This window comes from Drosophila suzukii, chromosome Y, assembly GCF_043229965.1.
Source record: "Drosophila suzukii chromosome Y, CBGP_Dsuzu_IsoJpt1.0, whole genome shotgun sequence".
Classification (NCBI taxonomy): Eukaryota; Metazoa; Arthropoda; class Insecta; order Diptera; family Drosophilidae; genus Drosophila; species Drosophila suzukii.
In genome coordinates, this window is record NC_092085.1 from 9,504,230 (window position 1) to 9,524,099 (window position 19,870).

Consider the following 19,870-nt stretch of genomic DNA (forward strand, 5'->3'; position numbering starts at 1 on the left):
TAGATCGACTCTTTTATGAAGTAACAAGTTATCGGTGAGCAATGGATTCTAGAAATTGCGATAAACTAAAACAATTAAGAAATCGTAATCGATCGAGGATATTATTATCATGTTTTTTCAGGGAAACCCCGAATTAACTCTTAATTGCTGCTTCAAATGCAGGTTTAACTAGTTTCCCTTTCTCTTATCTTACACACTGAATCCTAGAGTACAAAGACTAAAACGTCAACAAATAATGAACTAAATTTTTGTTTCACTTTTAAAAAAGACTTCAATACGTATTTATCTTTTAACAATTACTTCAAACGTCATGCAAGAAGATCAATTAAATCGGGTTAAGGACCAATCGACCCTTCTAGACGAAGTCATTTACCCGGATATCGAGCCCGGAATAATAAATCGGGCTATGATTGAAAACTCATATCTAAAAGAAGTTCATATTGGCGAGGAAAGACGCTTACATCAGCTGGAGCCTGTTGTCTTTAAAAAAATTCAAACATTACGCTTGGAGTTTAATAGTAAGCAAAACAAGAAGAGAAGCTAGCTTCGTCCACTTCCAAAGTTAAGATACCTTTATAGCTTAACCAGTTTCATGCAACTAAAATCATGCGACTATAGGATTGTATGTAAATACAAGGATAGTTCCTCTGACAGCTATATATCAAACAAAAACGCCTCTTAATGCGGTAAAAAAATTAGTGACGATCGCACCTTCAACAAACAAAAAGTTAAGTAAATAAACTTTCTTAAATGTTTTTATTTGGCTCGCTGCAATACAATATTCTGTGTAACCCAGAAGCTGTCCGACTTTGATGAATCGTTCCGAGGGAGAAATATCTACAAAGTCTGTTTTTTAAGTGGTCGTATCATTCATTTTAGTCAATATATATGACGACGTGTGTTGACGGGCGATCTTCACTAGTTATACCCGTTACTCGTAGAGTAAACGGGATTCTGTGCATTAAATGTTTTCTTAACTTACTCGAATAGATAAGACCAAATGCGAACCAAAATATAATCTGCCATTTGGCAAAAAACGCATGCAAAATTAGGACTTCTCAAGAAAATTAGATAACACACAAGGTTAATACTATTAGGTTGCTTCGGAAGTGAGTCTTAAAACAGGTTGGGAAATTCAAAGACGTGTGAATCTTTCGGCTGTTGCTAGACATCGTTGTCAAATATCCAAAACTCGTGACTGTTGAAAAGTTTGGCTCACCTACTGAACGTAATCTGCTTTAACACCGGGCCCAATTGATAGTCTTGAACAGGATCGCTAGCTTTGTCCCTCTAGCCAAGTCCCTCTGTCTGTTCGTCCGTATACTGCTGATATTTTGGCTTTTACGTAAACTTGGCTGAAACCAGAGATATCTGACAATGAAGTTCTGTCAACCAATTTTAATGCCTATAGTACCGATCGCTCATCACGTAGGGGAGGCGGTGTGCTGATTGCCGTTAGCACTAGCCTAACATCCGAGAGAATTCACTCTGATACTCCTAATAAAATTAAATTTGTTAGTGTGAAAGTTTCCTTGCAATCATTCTCAATATTTGTTACATGTTCCTATATTCCACCTGGCTCTGATTTAATGATTTATGAGCACCACCTGTCTGGGATAAAATCTGTTCTATCCCTTCTATCCCTTTTAATTGTTTTGGGTGACTTTAATCTCCCTGATATTTCTTGGTCTCCTCCTACTGACTCACTAGTCGCTATACCTCTATCCGCCCACGATTTTGTAGATGGTCTTCTAGAATTATCGTTACAGCAAGTAAGCTTTATACGGAATTCATTAAATGGACAACTACATCTTGTGTTTGTTTCAGACCCGTCTGAAGTCACGGTATCTAGAATTGACGCTCTTGTTGTAAATGAAGACCGATATCATCCAACAATGGAATTGACAATCTGCCTCCTATGCGTTGATACCCTCTCTCCTTTAGTTTCTCAAACTAAAGTGAGATGTTTCCGAAAATGTAACTATAAAAAACTTAACGACATGATTGTACAATTGTATGGATATTGAAAGTGCCACTGAACACTTCTATATAGTGTTAAATACCTTTTTTAATGAATGCGTTCCTGATAGGTTTCCTTCAAAGACAAACAGGCCACCTTGGTTTACCAATGCGCTTCAAAGACTTAAAAACCTTAAGACAAACACTTATAAAAAGTATAAGAAATCGGGTAAGCCATCTGATTTTTCGAAATATGTGGTGGCTCGATCGGATTTTAATGTTCTCAATAGTCATTGCTATTCTAAGTATTTAAGTCGATGTAAATTTGAATTTTCAAATGATCCGAAGCAGTTTTATAACTTTGTCAATGCCAAGCGTAAGTCGTCAGCATTGCCTTCATCGGTACGTTTTAACTCAATGGAGGCACCGACGGATTCTGAAATTGCTGATTTATTTGCCGAGTTTTTCCAAACTACTTATAATTCGGCTGCTTGGTCAAATTCTAGCTACCCTAATCCCTTAAATAAGGCAAATTGTATCTTTACCCCTGAAATTACGGAAATTTCTCTCGTAAGAGACTTAGAAAAAACAACGCCAACTTATTCTCCCGGTCCTGATGGACTCCCGGGTGTGTGCTTAAGTTTTGTGCGTCAACCATATGTAAACCGATTCTTAAACTTTTTAATATGTCTATTTCATCGTCAGTTTTTCCTACTATCTGGAAGGACTCTTTTATTATTCCACTTCACAAAAAGGGTGCGAAGGCGGATGCCCAGAATTACAGAGGTATTTCTAAATTGTCGGCAATTCCTAAAGCATTTGAACGTATTATTACTTCTCATTTGCAACATTTATGTTCCTCGCTAATATCACCGTGTCAGCATGGTTTTGTGAAGCGAAGATCGACCACCACCAACCTTCTGGAATTGTCATCTATTGTAATAAATGGATTTAAGAATAAAATGCAGACTGACGTTATATACACAGATTTTAGTAAGGCCTTTGACTCTGTCAACCACTCTCTTCTCTTATTCAAATTAAATCAGCTTGGGTTTCCATGTAATCTATTAACTTGGATTTCAAGTTATTTGAATGGTAGGACTCAGAGGGTTATATTCAAGAACGCTGCCTCAAAACTGATCTATGTGACATCTGGAGTGCCTCAGGGTAGTCATTTGGGCCCTTTGCTGTTTACTTTGTTTCTTAAGGATCTTCCCTCTATCATAACACACTCTCGTGTACTAATGTATGCTGATGATGTTAAGCTTTGTTTATCACATAATGATATAGCGTCGGGTTTCAACTTACAGTCAGATATTGATTGTTTTCAGGGATGGTGTGAGTATAACCTTTTAAATTTGAACTGCCTTAAATGCAACGTTATGACTTTTCATAGGGGTACTCCTACTTTTGTTAGTTACTCTCTTCAAAATACGCCACTCGACCGTATATATTCAGTTAATGACTTAGGCGTTCTTCTGGACCCAAAACTTAAATTTGACTGCCACATAACGTCCACTGTCAGCAAGGCCATGAGTGTTCTTGGGTTTATAAATCGTTGGTCAAAAGAATTTGATGACCCTTATACAACCAAATTATTATTTACCTCCCTTGTCCGTCCTATTTTGGAATATTGTTCTTCGGTTTGGAGTCCACAATATCAAGTGCATATTGACCGTATTGAGTCGGTAAAAAAAAAATTTCTTCTTTTTGCCCTTCGTAGTTTGAACTGGGATCAAAACATAAGGCTACCTTCCTATCAGAGTATATTACTATTGCTTAATTTACCTACCCTTGCAAATCGTAGAACAATGCTTGGTACTATTTTTATGCCAAAATCTTATAAGAGGTGATATTGATTCTGTAGAACTTGTAAACCGCCTAACTTTCAATGTTCCTGTTAGATTAACACGAAATTATTATCCCCTAAATTTGCCACGATGTACATCTAATTTTTGTCTGCACGAGCCCTTTCGCGTTCTATGTAATAATTATAACAACCTTTATCATTTAATTTGCACTTCAACTTCTATCCCGGTATTAAAAAGTAATATTTTAACTCATTTGCTTTTTTGTATCTTCCTCGCGAACTCGTATTTTTTGCCCAAATTGATAAAAGGGCCCCGCGCGTAACAAGCACGTGCTTGGTGTCGTTGGGCCACTTGTTTGTACTGCTCGTAGTGAATCAACGTCCATCATATATATATATATATATATATAAAGGCTAAGATCTCAAGAACTTAAAAACCTTGAAAGTTGAGCGCTTCTTGCGCAGCGCAAGTCGCCACGACCGCTCTAACACCCACAAATGCCGGTAACGCTAAAACCGGTCTAGCGCCGACATTTTAAGGTTTTTGGAAAAAAAACAACAAAAACCCTTTAGCCGATCTACTATTATGTACCCGTTACTCAGCTTAAGAGAGTGCGGGATGGAGATATGTTTAAAGATACTCTTCTTTTTCACTAAACTATTTTCTTCTTTTTTAGCGTCACTTGGCCTACAGCGCCAACTAGCCTACAGCACTAATAGCGGCTTGGTGGCGTATTAGTGAAAACAGCTTATTTGCTGAAAGTGGTGTGCAATCTCCACTGAATTGCAAAATACTGATTATTAGTTTGTTATAACTTCATAAAGACGGGTCCAAGTGCAATTCTTTTTGTCATGTAGATAAATATTGATGATAAGAACAAACTTTTTAACATATCTACAAAATGTTGTGGGCGCTAGACGGGTTTTGGTGTTATAGTCGATTGTGGGCTTTAGTGTGGGCGTGCCACCCTGCTAAAACAAACTGGCACTGCGCAGGAATCTTAAGAATCTGCATGTAAAGTCCCAACACTCTAGCTCTTATAGTTTTAGAGATCTCATACGGACAGGCGGAGAGACATGGCTAGATCGACTCGGCTAGTGATCCTCGTCAAGAATTTATAAACTTTATCGGGTCGGAAACGCTTCTATTTATCTGTTAGTCTTATTGAGCTTGCCATAGACTGAGCTTGACAATGTTTTTATGCTATGAGCTGAGACTGGCAGGTTAGGGAAAAGCATATAAATTCTGATTAGGTTTACTAGCCCAGTCGGTCTAGCCATGTTCGCTAGTCCATCCGTCCCTACGAACGCTGAGATCTCGGAAACTATAAAAAAAAGTTGCGAGTAAGCATAAAAATTCTACAGATTTTTTCTAAAGACCCTAGCTCTCTGCATGTGCAGAGAGCTAAAATGTTTTGTTTAAAAAGTTTGCCACGCCTACTATATATTACACAAGCCTCCCAAAACTGGGGCGACACCATTTTGATTCTTGAACAAATAAGCAAAACGCTTTTTAGCATACAAATGTCGGATCAGTCTTGAAGGAACTCTGCCATTTCTATCAGAGTTTTACTTACTACCAAAATTCTCAAAAATATTATTTATTGTTATCATGATGAAAAAAGTCAGCGGGGACCTATGGTCTCTTAAAATGGTGAGAAATAAAATCATTTCTGAAATTGCAATTGATTGAGTGTATTATTTCCGAGAATTTCGTGGGTGCTCAAAAGTCGGACAACTTTTGATGGAACTCAGCCCTTGCTATCAGAGTTTTACTTACTCCAAAAATTCTGAAAATAATTATCTTCAATGGACTGCGAATTTTTAAAAATTATCATGAAGAAACAAGTTATTGTTGAGCAATGATTTCTTAAAATTGCAAAAAATTAAATCAACTAAGAAATCGCAATCGATCAAGGATATTATTTTTGTGAATTTTGTGGGTGTGCCGCCTTATCTTTCGATTTGCTGTTTCAGAAAAACCCCGGATAAACTCATAATTGCTGCTACAAATGCAGGTTTAACTATTTTCCCTTTCTATTATCTTACATGCTGAATCCAAGAGTACAAAGATTAAAACGTCAACAAATAGTTTTTTTTGTCTCACACTTAAAAAAGATTACAATATGTATTTATCTTTTAACAATTACTTCAAACGTCATGGTTAAAATGTTGTATCTAGCATGAAAATTGTGGGCGCCACAGGTTTGGGCCGTATTTGGGCGTTTAAGTGGGCGTGGCATATTCGCGTAACAAACTTGCGCTGTGTACAAGGCTACGGAATCTAAATCTTATATCGCAATTCTCTATCTTCCATAGTTTCCGAGATATCCACGTTCAAATGCGCCACCTACCGGCGGTAGACAGATTAAAGCGTTATGGGCGTTAGAGTGGGCGTGGTAAAGATCGACAGAAAGATCCGGACGGACAGACGGACATGGCTAGATCGACTCGGCTAGTGATCCTGATCAAGAATATATATACTTTATGGGGTCGGAAACGCTTTCTTCTGCCTGTTGCATACTTTCCGACGAATCTAGTACACCCTTTTACTCTACGATTAACGGATATAACAAGGAAGAACGCTATAGTTATAGTCGAGTATTTCGACTATCAGATACCCGTTACTCAGCTAAAGGGACAAAAGGACATGCAAGCAGCAAAGCGAGATTAAAATGCGCCTCCTACCCGCGATCTCAATATATGGTTATGTGGGCGGTAGACAGACTTAAGAGTTTGTAATGAACAACGTTCATGAAGTAACAAGTTATCGGTGAGCAATGGATTCTAGAAATTGCGATAAACTAAAACAATTAAGAAATCGTAATCGATCGAGGATATTATTATCATGTTTTTTCAGGGAAACCCCGAATTAACTCTTAATTGCTGCTTCAAATGCAGGTATAACTAGTTTCCCTTTCTCTTATCTTACACACTGAATCCTAGAGTACAAAGACTAAAACGTCAACAAATAATGAACTAAATTTTTGTTTCACTTTTAAAAAAGACTTCAATACGTATTTATCTTTTAACAATTACTTCAAACGTCATGCAAGAAGATCAATTAAATCGGGTTAAGGACCAATCGACCCTTCTAGACGAAGTCATTTACCCGGATATCGAGCCCGGAATAATTAATCGGGCTATGATTGAAAACTCATATCTAAAAGAAGTTCATAATGGCGAGGAAAGACGCTTACATCAGCTGGAGCCTGTTGTCTTTAAAAAAATTCAAACATTACGCTTGGAGTTTAATAGTAAGCAAAACAAGAAGAGAAGCTAGCTTCGTCCACTTCCAAAGTTAAGATACCTTTATAGCTTAACCAGTTTCATGCAACTAAAATCATGCGACTATAGGATTGTATGTAAATACAAGGATAGTTCCTCTGACAGCTATATATCAAACAAAAACGCCTCTTAATGCGGTAAAAAAATTTGTGACGATCGCACCTTCAACAAACAAAAAGTTAAGTAAATAAACTTTCTTAAATGTTTTTATTTGGCTCGCTGCAATACAATATTCTGTGTAACCCAGAAGCTGTCCGACTTTGATGAATCGTTCCGAGGGAGAAATATCTACAAAGTCTGTTTTTTAAGTGGTCGTATCATTCATTTTAGTCAATATATATGACGACGTGTGTTGACGGGCGATCTTCACTAGTTATACCCGTTACTCGTAGAGTAAACGGGATTCTGTGCATTAAATGTTTTCTTAACTTACTCGAATAGATAAGACCAAATGCGAACCAAAATATAATCTGCCATTTGGCAAAAAACGCATGCAAAATTAGGACTTCTCAAGAAAATTAGATAACACACAAGGTTAATACTATTAGGTTGCTTCGGAAGTGAGTCTTAAAACAGGTTGGGAAATTCAAAGACGTGTGAATCTTTCGGCTGTTGCTAGACATCGTTGTCAAATATCCAAAACTCGTGACTGTTGAAAAGTTTGGCTCACCTACTGAACGTAATCTGCTTTAACACCGGGCCCAATTGATAGTCTTGAACAGGATCGCTAGCTTTGTCGATCTAGCCAAGTCCCTCTGTCTGTTCGTCCGTATACTGCTGATATTTTGGCTTTTACGTAAACTTGGCTGAAACCAGAGATATCTGACAATGAAGTTCTGTCAACCAATTTTAATGCCTATAGTACCGATCGATCATCACGTAGGGGAGGCGGTGTGCTGATTGCCGTTAGCACTAGCCTAACATCCGAGAGAATTCACTCTGATACTCCTAATGAAATTGAATTTGTTAGTGTGAAAGTTTCCTTGCAATCATTCTCAATATTTGTTACATGTTCCTATATTCCACCTGGCTCTGATTTAATAATTTATGAGCACCACCTGTCTGGGATAAAATCTGTTCTATCCCTTCTATCCCTTTTAATTGTTTTGGGTGACTTTAATCTCCCTGATATTTCTTGGTCTCCTCCTACTGACTCACTAGTCGCTATACCTCTATCCGCCCACGATTTTGTAGATGGTCTTCTAGAATTATCGTTACAGCAAGTAAGCTTTATACGGAATTCATTAAATAGACAACTAGATCTTGTGTTTGTTTCAGACCCGTCTGAAGTCACGGTATCTAGAATTGACGCTCTTGTTGTACCTGAAGACCGATATCATCCAACAATGGAATTGACAATCTGCCTCCTATGCGTTGATACCCTCTCTCCTTTAGTTTCTCAAACTAAAGTGAGATGTTTCCGAAAATGTAACTATAAAAAACTTAACGACATGATTGTACAATTGTATGGATATTGAAAGTGCCACTGAACACTTCTATATAGTGTTAAATACCTTTTTTAATGAATGCGTTCCTGATAGGTTTCCTTCAAAGACAAACAGGCCACCTTGGTTTACCAATGCGCTTCAAAGACTTAAAAACCTTAAGACAAACACTTATAAAAAGTATAAGAAATCGGGTAAGCCATCTGATTTTTCGAAATATGTGGTGGCTCGATCGGATTTTAATGTTCTCAATAGTCATTGCTATTCTAAGTATTTAAGTCGATGTAAATTTGAATTTTCAAATGATCCGAAGCAGTTTTATAACTTTGTCAATGCCAAGCGTAAGTCGTCAGCATTGCCTTCATCGGTACGTTTTAACTCAATGGAGGCACCGACGGATTCTGAAATTGCTGATTTATTTGCCGAGTTTTTCCAAACTACTTATAGTTCGGCTGCTTGGTCAAATTCTAGCTACCCTAATCCCTTAAATAAGGCAAATTGTATCTTTACCCCTGAAATTACGGAAATTTCTCTCGTAAGAGACTTAGAAAAAACAACGCCAACTTATTCTCCCGGTCCTGATGGACTCCCGGGTGTGTGCTTAAGTTTTGTGCGTCAACCATATGTAAACCGATTCTTAAACTTTTTAATTTGTCTATTTCATCGTCAGTTTTTCCTACTATCTGGAAGGACTCTTTTATTATTCCACTTCACAAAAAGGGTGCGAAGGCGGATGCCCAGAATTACAGAGGTATTTCTAAATTGTCGGCAATTCCTAAAGCATTTGAACGTATTATTACTTCTCATTTGCAACATTTATGTTCCTCGCTAATATCACCGTGTCAGCATGGTTTTGTGAAGCGAAGATCGACCACCACCAACCTTCTGGAATTGTCATCTATTGTAATAAATGGATTTAAGAATAAAATGCAGACTGACGTTATATACACAGATTTTAGTAAGGCCTTTGACTCTGTCAACCACTCTCTTCTCTTATTCAAATTAAATCAGCTTGGGTTTCCATGTAATCTATTAACTTGGATTTCAAGTTATTTGAATGGTAGGACTCAGAGGGTTATATTCAAGAACGCTGCCTCAAAACTGATCTATGTGACATCTGGAGTGCCTCAGGGTAGTCATTTGGGCCCTTTGCTGTTTACTTTGTTTCTTAACGATCTTCCCTCTATCATAACACACTCTCGTGTACTAATGTATGCTGATGATGTTAAGCTTTGTTTATCACATAATGATATAGCGTCGGGTTTCAACTTACAGTCAGATATTGATTGTTTTCAGGGATGGTGTGAGTATAACCTTTTAAATTTGAACTGCCTTAAATGCAACGTTATGACTTTTCATAGGGGTACTCCTACTTTTGTTAGTTACTCTCTTCAAAATACGCCACTCGACCGTATATATTCAGTTAATGACTTAGGCGTTCTTCTGGACCCAAAACTTAAATTTGACTGCCACATAATGTCCACTGTCAGCAAGGCCATGAGTGTTCTTGGGTTTATAAATCGTTGGTCAAAAGAATTTGATGACCCTTATACAACCAAATTATTATTTACCTCCCTTGTCCGTCCTATTTTGGAATATTGTTCTTCGGTTTGGAGTCCACAATATCAAGTGCATATTGACCGTATTGAGTCGGTAAAAAAAATTTCTTCTTTTTGCCCTTCGTAGTTTGAACTGGGATCAAAACATAAGGCTACCTTCCTATCAGAGTAGACTACTATTGCTTAATTTACCTACCCTTGCAAATCGTAGAACAATGCTTGGTACTATTTTTATGCCAAAATCTTATAAGAGGTGATATTGATTCTGTAGAACTTGTAAACCGCCTAACTTTCAATGTTCCTGTTAGATTAACACGAAATTATTATCCCCTAAATTTGCCACGATGTACATCCTGATCAAGAATATATATACTTTATGGGGTCGGAAACGCTTTCTTCTGCCTGTTGCATACTTTCCGACGAATCTAGTACACCCTTTTACTCTACGATTAACGGATATAACAAGGAAGAACGCTATAGATATAGTCGAGTATTTCGACTATCAGATACCCGTTACTCAGCTAAAGGGACAAAAGGACATGCAAGCAGCAAAGCGAGATTAAAATGCGCCTCCTACCCGCGATCTCAATATATGGTTATGTGGGCGGTAGACAGACTTAAGAGTTTGTAATGAACAACGTTCAAAGTGGCAGCTGGAAAAACTTCTGATGCTTTGGGCTTCGGCAGCGCTCGTCGCCTTGAGGGGATGGTATAGGGGTGTTGCCTAACAGATACACATAGACATACACTGTAAAACACAACTGCAACCGGAGATAACAAAACTTCGAACTGACACCTCATACTTACACATATACATTTAGACATAATCACTGCTGTTGATGTGGCAATTGTCCACCCTACCTGTAATTGTTACTTCCTGGAGAAGAAATTATAATTGAGCCCTAGATTGCATTTGCAAATCGCAAACACAAAAATTGTCGCACAGCGAGTGCAATCCTACAAACATAAAAAGCCATCGGCAACGGCCGGGATGAAATAACAGGCGAGCATGCGCGACCACTAGCAAGCTCTGACGCCGCTGCTTGGGCGCCCAAGTAGTGGTAAGGGGAAAAGGGAGGGATGCTAGCGGGCGACTACGTTCTTATCTATTCTTTGCATTTAGTTCTCACGTTTCATTGCGTCGGTGCGCTCTAATTTGCCTTGCGGGGAGTTTTCGACGTTCGTGTTTTGATGTTTAAATTAAAGAAAAGTTTTACTCTCGAATTATTCGTTAAAAGCGCCTCCAAAGAGGCTGCCGCATCTTTGAGATGATCAAGAAAATATCGCCTGCCTAACAATCCTCGCGCATAACTTTTTGTCACGTAATCTTTTATGTTTGTTTTTTTCGCCTTACATGACCGACTGTTCTTTTGTGTTTGCTTAAAGTTTGTTGGGCATAGGTTTAAATTAAAATAATAATAAAAAAGAAGTGAACTTAACTAACCGAATATTGATTCGGTGGATTTCAGAACTCCAAATTTTATGCGGGAAAAAAATTAAGAGAAAAACACCACGCTACTCTGGAGAACGCTGCTGCTTGAGGAAAAACTATGATAAGGCCTGGCCGCTACTGCTGTGGCCGATCCAAAAGACGATTGGCTTTTACAAAAAAAATGTGCAATTCCTTTCCGGGGGTTGTTTATAGTTTATTTGCTGCGACTCTTGCCTGTGGTTGCCACAATCCAGGCCCGCCGCCGTGGTAGCGCTGTCCTCGAGGCGAATCCTCGTCGCGGTTCTAGCCGAGGTCGCTCTTCCGCGTCGCTGTCGCTTACAACTGCGCCACAAAGCCAAAGCTAACACATATATTAGGAGGAAATACTTAACTCACCCTTTGAGAGACACTGCTGTTGCAAGGGGCTTGAAACACTCCTCACGCGATTTTATTAAAAATGGCTAAGCTGTGCCAATCTTTTTCCACTTTTACCCACTTGTAAACGAACTTCGAAATCCACTTGCTATGAGCGGATGTCGCCAGTGGTCCGCCTTTTATACCCTAGCAAGACACCACCGATTCCACCACTCCGCCATTTAGACTCGGAGAGACGCGAAAATCTTTTCACTCCTTGCTCTCGATCAGTCTCCTAGCAAGCCTCACAGCCACAGTTTTTCCGTACCTACTAGAAGGGCAGCATGTTGCCTTGATTCTCCCAGATGTTCCTAAGAGCCATGTTGCTGAGCTTCGTCAAAAATGTTGCTAAGAATTCGGAGGTTCAGGTGGTCCACGCTAACCGAAATCCAGATACATTGCTGGTATGCGCGCCCTTACCCGTTGTCGGCGTTAGAGTGGGCGTCACTATGCCAAAATAATGTGTGCTGATATCGACAGAACCGTTGGATTGGCCAATATTGAGTTAAGAGATGTTGGTAGAAATGCTCTTGGGCTGACGTATAATATTATTACAATTAAAGAATTAGAGGAGTGGTTTTGCAATGTTATACTCATTCTTGTATCTCCCTTTCTAAATAATACTGTTATCGAAGCTATATCTAATTTATCAGGTAATAGCTTTTCCAGTTTTGATTTGAGCCACCATGAAGCGTCTGCTGAGCCAAATCTAACAAGGAAGAACGCTGTAGTCGAGTACCTTGACTATCAGATACCCGTTACTCAGCTAAATGGAGATATGCAAGCAGCAAAGCGAGATTAAAATGCGCCACTTACCGGCGGTAGACAGATTTAAGCGTTATGGCCGTTAGAGTGGGCGTGTCAAATTTTTTTTTGGATCAATCGATAGGTATTGACGAGACCAATACATTTCAGTTAATTTTTTGTCTAGCATAAAAATTGTGAGCGCGGTTTGGGCGGTTTGTGGACGTTAAAGTGGGCGTGGCAAACTTTTTTAGGTCCATCGAAAGGTATTGATAAGAACAATACATTTCAGTTAAAATTTTTTTTTTAGCATACACACTGTAGGCATTACAGTTTTGGGGGGTTTGTGGGAGATCCTGAAACAAGAAGCTTAGGAATCTGCATGCCAAATCCCAATAGCCTACCTCTTATAGTTTCCAAGATCTCAGCTTTCACACGTACGGACAGACAGAAGGACATGGCTATATCGACTCGGCTAGTGATCCTCATCAAGAATATATCTACTTTATGGGGTCCGAAACGCAGCCTTCTGCCTGCTACATACTTTTCGACGAATCTAGTATACCCTTTTTGTCTACGAGTAACAGGTATAACAATTCCATTTGAAACGAGCTAGCGTTGCGCAAGAAGGTATAGAATTACCATGCGAAATCATTAACTTTCTATCTTTGATAGTTTCATGATCTTAGCATTCATACGGACGAACAGTCTGACGGAATTGACTATATCAACTCGGCTAGTGATCCTGATCAAGAATATAAATACTTTATGGGGTCGGAAACTCTTCCTTCTACCTGTTTCATACTTCCCGACAATTACAATATTTTATTTATTATTTTCAAAAGGGTATTATTCGAATTGGGACGCATTCTCGTCTCAAATTTGATACTAAAACTTTTGTAATCGCAAGGTGTCACCATCACGACCACGAATCTCGTTAGGAGGTGTTTTTATTTGACAACAATATATATTTAACTTTTTGATATACTTATTAATGTATGCCTATTTTTCCTAGATATTTTACGGATAGATCACTTATGGATATTACCAAGTCTCACAAAACTCTGTCTTAACTGCAACAAGATAGAATCAATTGAAAATATTGAAATGTTAACTACATTAAAAGAGTTAAATCTAAGCTTTAATTTTATTGAAAAGATTGAAAATCTTGATACATTGATCAATTTGGAAGTCTTGTCATTGTTTAATAACAAAATTGAAGTTATTGAAAACATCGATAAGTTGGAAAAGCTTATCATTATAAGCCTTGGGAACAATTTAATCGATACTGTTGAAGGTGTAAGTACTAATCACGCCATTATACAAATATGAATTATACATTATTTACTAAGTAACCATATGAAGCTCTGTGAGCCGTAAATTATATTTATACCGATTAACCTAAGTATACCTGAATGTTTATTTTCGAAAGTATTTAAATAAAATAAATCCATTTAGAACGATATCGCCCAGTGCCTCGACCATCAGCTACCTGTAACTCAGGCAAAGGGAACAAAATCGAGATAAAGATATACAAGCTGCAAGCCGAGATTATAATGTTTATGTGGGCGGCAGGCAGATTTAAGAATTATGGGTGTTTGTTGGCATTAGAGTGGGCTTCCCAAACTTTTTTTGAGTCAATATAAAAGTATTGACGAAACCAATATGTAAGTTAACTAAATAGCTAACCGGACGGAGGCGATGACCGAATGTCCGAAGCCCAGCTGCGGCCAAATGCCGCGTCAGCGGCTGACGCGGCATTTGGCCGGATGCTCGTGCATAGCCGGCAAACACAGCATATTTGCGTGGCCGCTATGAGTTTCATTTTTGTTAACTTTAAGTTTAGTTCGCTTCAAGCTCTATAAGAATAAAGAACACAAGTTCTATAGCATTGCAAAACTCCGGCAACCGCCGTTAAATATCTCTTATTATTTTGCACTGACTGAGTCTCTAGGCCAGCAGGCGAAGGGGGCAGTTACCTCACAACGGAAGTCATCCTAATCAGCAATTGTGAAGGTACAGCCATCCGGATCTGACTCCAGCGAGGGATCCCGATCTCCACATACGAGAACCAGGTCAAGGCCCACTCCTCCCCCGCACTACCGAGCGGGCTTCGGCAGGTGCGACCAGCAGCAACTATATTCCTCCCGCGTTCACGGGAGGCCATTACAAGCAGCAGCCTCCAGCGGCTCATCCTCACGCGTGGGTGCTAACGCATCCCCCCGCACCTACGGGAGGCAACCACAAGCTACTGGTCGCCACTCAGCTATAACGGGCGCTCCCAGAACCGACCGCTTCCTCCGCGCCTACAAACGAGCTCATCGAAGAAGACCACCCTTGACAGTAAAGAAGAGGACCACCCTTGGCCACACACATATCGCGTATTGTTTCTCCCGCACATACGTGTGGGCTCATCGAAGAAGACAGTGCGGCCATTGAGGACCACCTCAGGCCGTGCCCATCAACCAGATTAATTGGCGCTCAACAATAAAAATTCAACGGTTTCGCTTAGAGATTTTTACATTCTTGGAAAAAAATTTAATCTTTGAGGAAGAAACCACAGTACATAAAATGTAAGTGCACCCCTCATTTAAATATTTTCTAACCAGTCTGCAAAGTAGAACTAGTTAATAAAGAATACTACGAGAGTAAAACGGCTCCGAGCCCGATAAAATTCGGGGTTTGATTAACGAAAATAAAATATATTAATATATTACGTTAAATTCATTCATTTTTCTGATTTGAAATATTTTGACTATGAGTCGAGGCTGTGTGTCAGTCTTATATACCCTGTATCTCTTATAATTTACAATATTATAATTTTAAAATATTTACCACTACAATAATTTTTATGCAAGGGCACAGGTATCTACTACCCTTAAAATTAACTAGGTGAATTATATAGTGAGGAAATACGAGCTCTCATTTTGGCGGCTCTGTGTCCTCGTTTTCTAATCCTTTTGTGTGCGTATATGAGCTCGCCATTTTCTAAGTATAGAAGCGTCAAGCAGTACGCTAGCGATTCAGGGTCAGATAGTGAAGAACTCCTTCGAGCTTCCACTCCGAAAAACACGCGTAGAAACCCCCCAGCGGGCGAAAGGGTAGACCTAATGGATCCTGAACAACTTAGAGGAGTAGTGCAGGCGGCTATTGACAACGCCCTGGACGGGCAGGCCGCCGCAAATTTACAAAAAGAACGGGAGTTCAGACAAATAATCGATGCATTGACCAGCCAAGTGGCAGAATTGCGCGCTGCGCCCACGACGTCCCGAAGTTCGGCCCCAACGCCAGAAATTAAGGTTTGTGCAGCCATAGAAATTATAGACAGTTCAATGACGAGTTCAAAGGAGCAAAGGCGCCAGCAGGATAGAAATTTTTCCCAAACAGACCCCCAGTTGGGTATTAATAAAAATCCCTATTATACCAAACAAGTTAAAGCGCAGGTACATTCTGACCTGCGCAATAACAAATTGGAGAGTAGACCGGAGCCGATGGAAGTCGACCCCTCTGCAAAGGTCTGCATTCCTGCTCAAGCTCCACCCTATCAGAATAGGAGACCGGCAACGTCCGAGCGCACACCTAGAAAACAGCAGAGGGTAAACCACGTCACCCAAAGCTCAGATCAGGAAGGGAAATCTTACGCCAACGCTGCGTCCAGCGCAATAGCAGAGATCAACGATGATGCTATTTGCGAATACGATTCAGACGTAGTCCATTTTTTAGGGGAAAATCCCTGCTGCCTGTCATCAGACGAAGAGTAGTAGTAGAGTAAATATGAAACTGCTTATTGACACGGGCGCCTCGAAAAATTTCATCCGACCGTTCGAAGGATTGAAATGCGTCCCGGTAGAAAACCCCTTCGAAATTCACTCAATTCACGGCAACACCACAATCACGAAGAAATGCTTCGTGTCACTTTTTGATTTGAAGGCCACCTTCTTCATCTTACCCGACTTATCTTCTTTTGATGCAATCGTAGGCCTCGACCTTCTTAAACAGGCGGGAGCATCACTTTGCCTGGCCTCTGGCCACATCAAATGGGGCAACAAAGAGGAGAAAATTGATTTTCACTCGTGCCCTAATGTGAATTTCACCGAAGTGGATTGCTCAGATGCGCCACCTTTGGTCACAAAGACATTTTTAACAATGCTCCGCGACAGGAAAAAAGCCTTTGCGGACCCCAATGAGGCTTTAACTTACAACACATCGGTGGTAGCCACCATCAGAACTGTTGATGAGGAGCCCATTTATGCCAAACTCTACCCATACCCAATGGGCGCAGCCGATTTCGTTAATGGCGAGATTCAAGAGCTGCTAAAAAATGGCATAATCCAGAAGTCGAGATCCCCCTACAATAACCCGATATGGGTTGTCGCAAATTGAACGAGAGGACAATACCTGATCGCTATCCCATGCCAAATATCTCTATGATACTAGGGAATTTAGGCAGAGCGAAATACTTCACTACGCTCGATTTAAAATCTGGCTACCACCAAATAACGCTGGCAGAACGCGACCGTGAAAAGACTTCCTTTTCCGTAAATGGAGGAAAGTACGAGTTTCGCAGAATGCCATTTAGACTAAAAAATGCTGCCAGCATTTTCCAAAGAACTATAGACAACATACTGCGAGAGCAGATAGGCAAATTTTGCTATGTTTATGTCGATGACGTTATCGTCTTCTCAGAAGACGAAAACTCTCACATCCAGCACGTATGTAGATTGGGTTCTCAAAAGCCTTTACGATGCTAATATGAGGGTATCAACTGAAAAATCTAAATTCTTCAAAAAAAGCGTTAGCTTCTTGGGTTTTATAGTCACCAGCAACGGGGCTACTACTGACCCAGAAAAAACCAAGGCCATTCAGGAATTCCCGGAGCCCAAAAACGTGTTCGAAGTTAGATCATTCCTTGGCCTGGCCAGCTACTATAGATGCTTTATTAAAGATTTTGCGTCCATAGCTCGGCCCATTTCAGACATCCTGAAAGGGGAATTCGGTAGTGTCAACAGACACAGGTCGAAAGATATCCAGGTGCAGTTCAACGAGCTGCAACGGCTAGCTTTTCACAAGCTGCGTAACATTCTAGCTTCCGAGGAGGTCATCCTCAGGTATCCCAACTATAAAAAAGCATTTGATCTAACGACAGATGCCTCAGCTTACGGCATTGGCGCAGTCCTATCCCAAGAGGGACGTCCCATTACCATGATCTCGAGAACCCTAAAGGACAGAGAGATCAATTATGCCACCAATGAAAGGGAGCTGCTAGCAATAGTTTGGGCATTGGCCACATTACGTCACTATCTATATGCAGTGAAAGATATCAACATCTTTACTGCATCCGGTATCGGAATCCAATCCGAATGCAAAGATCAAACGGTGGAAGGCTCGCATCGACGAGTCCGGCGCCAAAATTTTTTACAAGCCCGGCAAGGAAAACCTCGTTGCGGATGCCCTCTCAAGACGGCAACTTAACGTTCTGGGAGAGGAAGAAGCTTTTTCAAGTGCGGCCACGATTCACAGTGAGCTGTCACTGACCCACACAATTGAGGCAACGGATAAGCCCTTGAATTGCTTCCAAAACCAGATAACTCTGGAGGAAGCTCGCTTTCCGCAAAAACGCAGCTTTGTCCTCTTTGGAAACAAGAGACGGCATGCGATCAGCTTCTCCTGCAAAGAGTCATTACTCAATGAGCTCGCAGATTTAATTGTTCCCAAGGGCGTAAACGCCATCCATTGCGATTTGCACACACTCGCAATGATACAGGACCAACTGGTACGCCAATTTCCAGCCATAAAATTTTGGTATTGTAAAAATCGTGTAACGGACATTTTTGCAGTCCCGGAGAGACGAGAAATTCTGTCCACTGAACACAACAGGGCTCACAGGTCGGCCCAAGAAAATGTAAAGCAGGTACTCTCCGAGTACTACTTCCCGAAAATGGCCAAGCTAGCTAACTAAATCGTCGCTAACTGCAAAAGCTTGGGGAAACACCAATCCCGTCTCAGGTTGGGGAAATATTACACATAGACATCTTCTCAACGGATAAAAAATATTTTCTTACATCCATTGACAAATTCTCAAAATTTGCGATGGTCCAGCAAATCCCCTCTAGAACCATAGAGGACATTAAACCAGCACTGCTACAACTCTTGAATGTTTTCCCGAAAGCCAAGGTCATATATTGTGACAACGAACCATCGTTGAATTCACACACCATTTTGTCCATGCTGGAAAACCATTTCGGCGTGAGCATCTCGAATGCACAGCCCCTCCACAGTGTCTCAAACGGACAAGTGGAACGTTTCCACAGCACTCTAGTAGAGCTTGCTAGATGGTAAAGGCATCAGTGACACCGTCGAGCTAATCTTGCTGGCCACAGCCAGATACAATAAATCTATCCATTCGGTCATCGACAAGAGGCCAGCCGACGTAATTCAATCACAGTCGGATCAACCACAGTATGAAATTCAGGATAAGATAAAGATCGCCCAGGACAAGCTCAGGAACAGGGAAAATGCTGCCCGACAGAACAGGGTGTTCAAAGTTGGTGAAAAAGTCCTTGTAAAATCCAACATTCGGCTAGGCAACAAACTCTCACCATTGTGTGAAGAGAAGATTGTGGAAGCGGACATGGGGACCACAGTCCTCATCAAGGGGAGGGTGGTCCACAAGGACAACATTAAATAAAAAAAGAAGTTTTTTACCTTAGTGCCACTTGGCACAAATTTTACTAGCTTTAAGCATAGCTGATAAAATATTTTTTTAAGGTTAAGTTAATTTCCGTTGGTGGTGGGCAACCTTGTCATGAACAAAAATATAGCTCTGAATTCATTCCACAGGTCCAAAATCATTCCAATCCTCTTCTCCTTAACCATGGCGTCGGCGCACATCACCGACTATTCACAAGCCAAGTACATCCCCATTATTGACGGTCGAATACTAGTGTGGGAGAAATTCGCATTCGTTAGACATTCAGCGAACCTTTCAGAGTACAGGCGCGTAGTAGAAGAAACAGAAAAGATGAGCGATATGTTTCCCCAGTCACACATGAAAAAACTTTTGGACGTGGACACAGCTCACCTTCGCGACCTGCTCGACTCGTTAGGCGTGCACCACAGGGTAGCCAGGAGTTTAGACGTTTTAGGATCAATGTTAAAAATCGTAGCAGGAACTCCGGACGCCGGGGATTTAGAAAGAATTAAATTTACAGAAACACAA

The 19,870-nt window shown here is 40.4% G+C and overlaps 1 protein-coding gene across 2 annotated transcripts in view; it reads left to right on the forward strand.

The window, feature by feature from the left end:
* The first annotated feature begins 202 nt into the window (after positions 1-202).
* The window catches only part of Ppr-Y, a 1,017,876-nt gene continuing 998,208 nt past the window's right edge, over positions 203-19,870 (forward strand). The window contains exons 1-2 of one of the 2 annotated variants that reach the window (XM_070998083.1): positions 203-518; positions 13,667-13,950. In XM_070998083.1, coding sequence (XP_070854184.1) covers positions 311-518; positions 13,667-13,950 — 492 coding nt within the window. In that variant the 5' untranslated portion in view covers positions 203-310. Of the gene's footprint in view, positions 519-6,710; positions 7,027-13,666; positions 13,951-19,870 lie in introns of those variants that run through there. The other variant, XM_070998082.1, reaches the window with a different exon arrangement.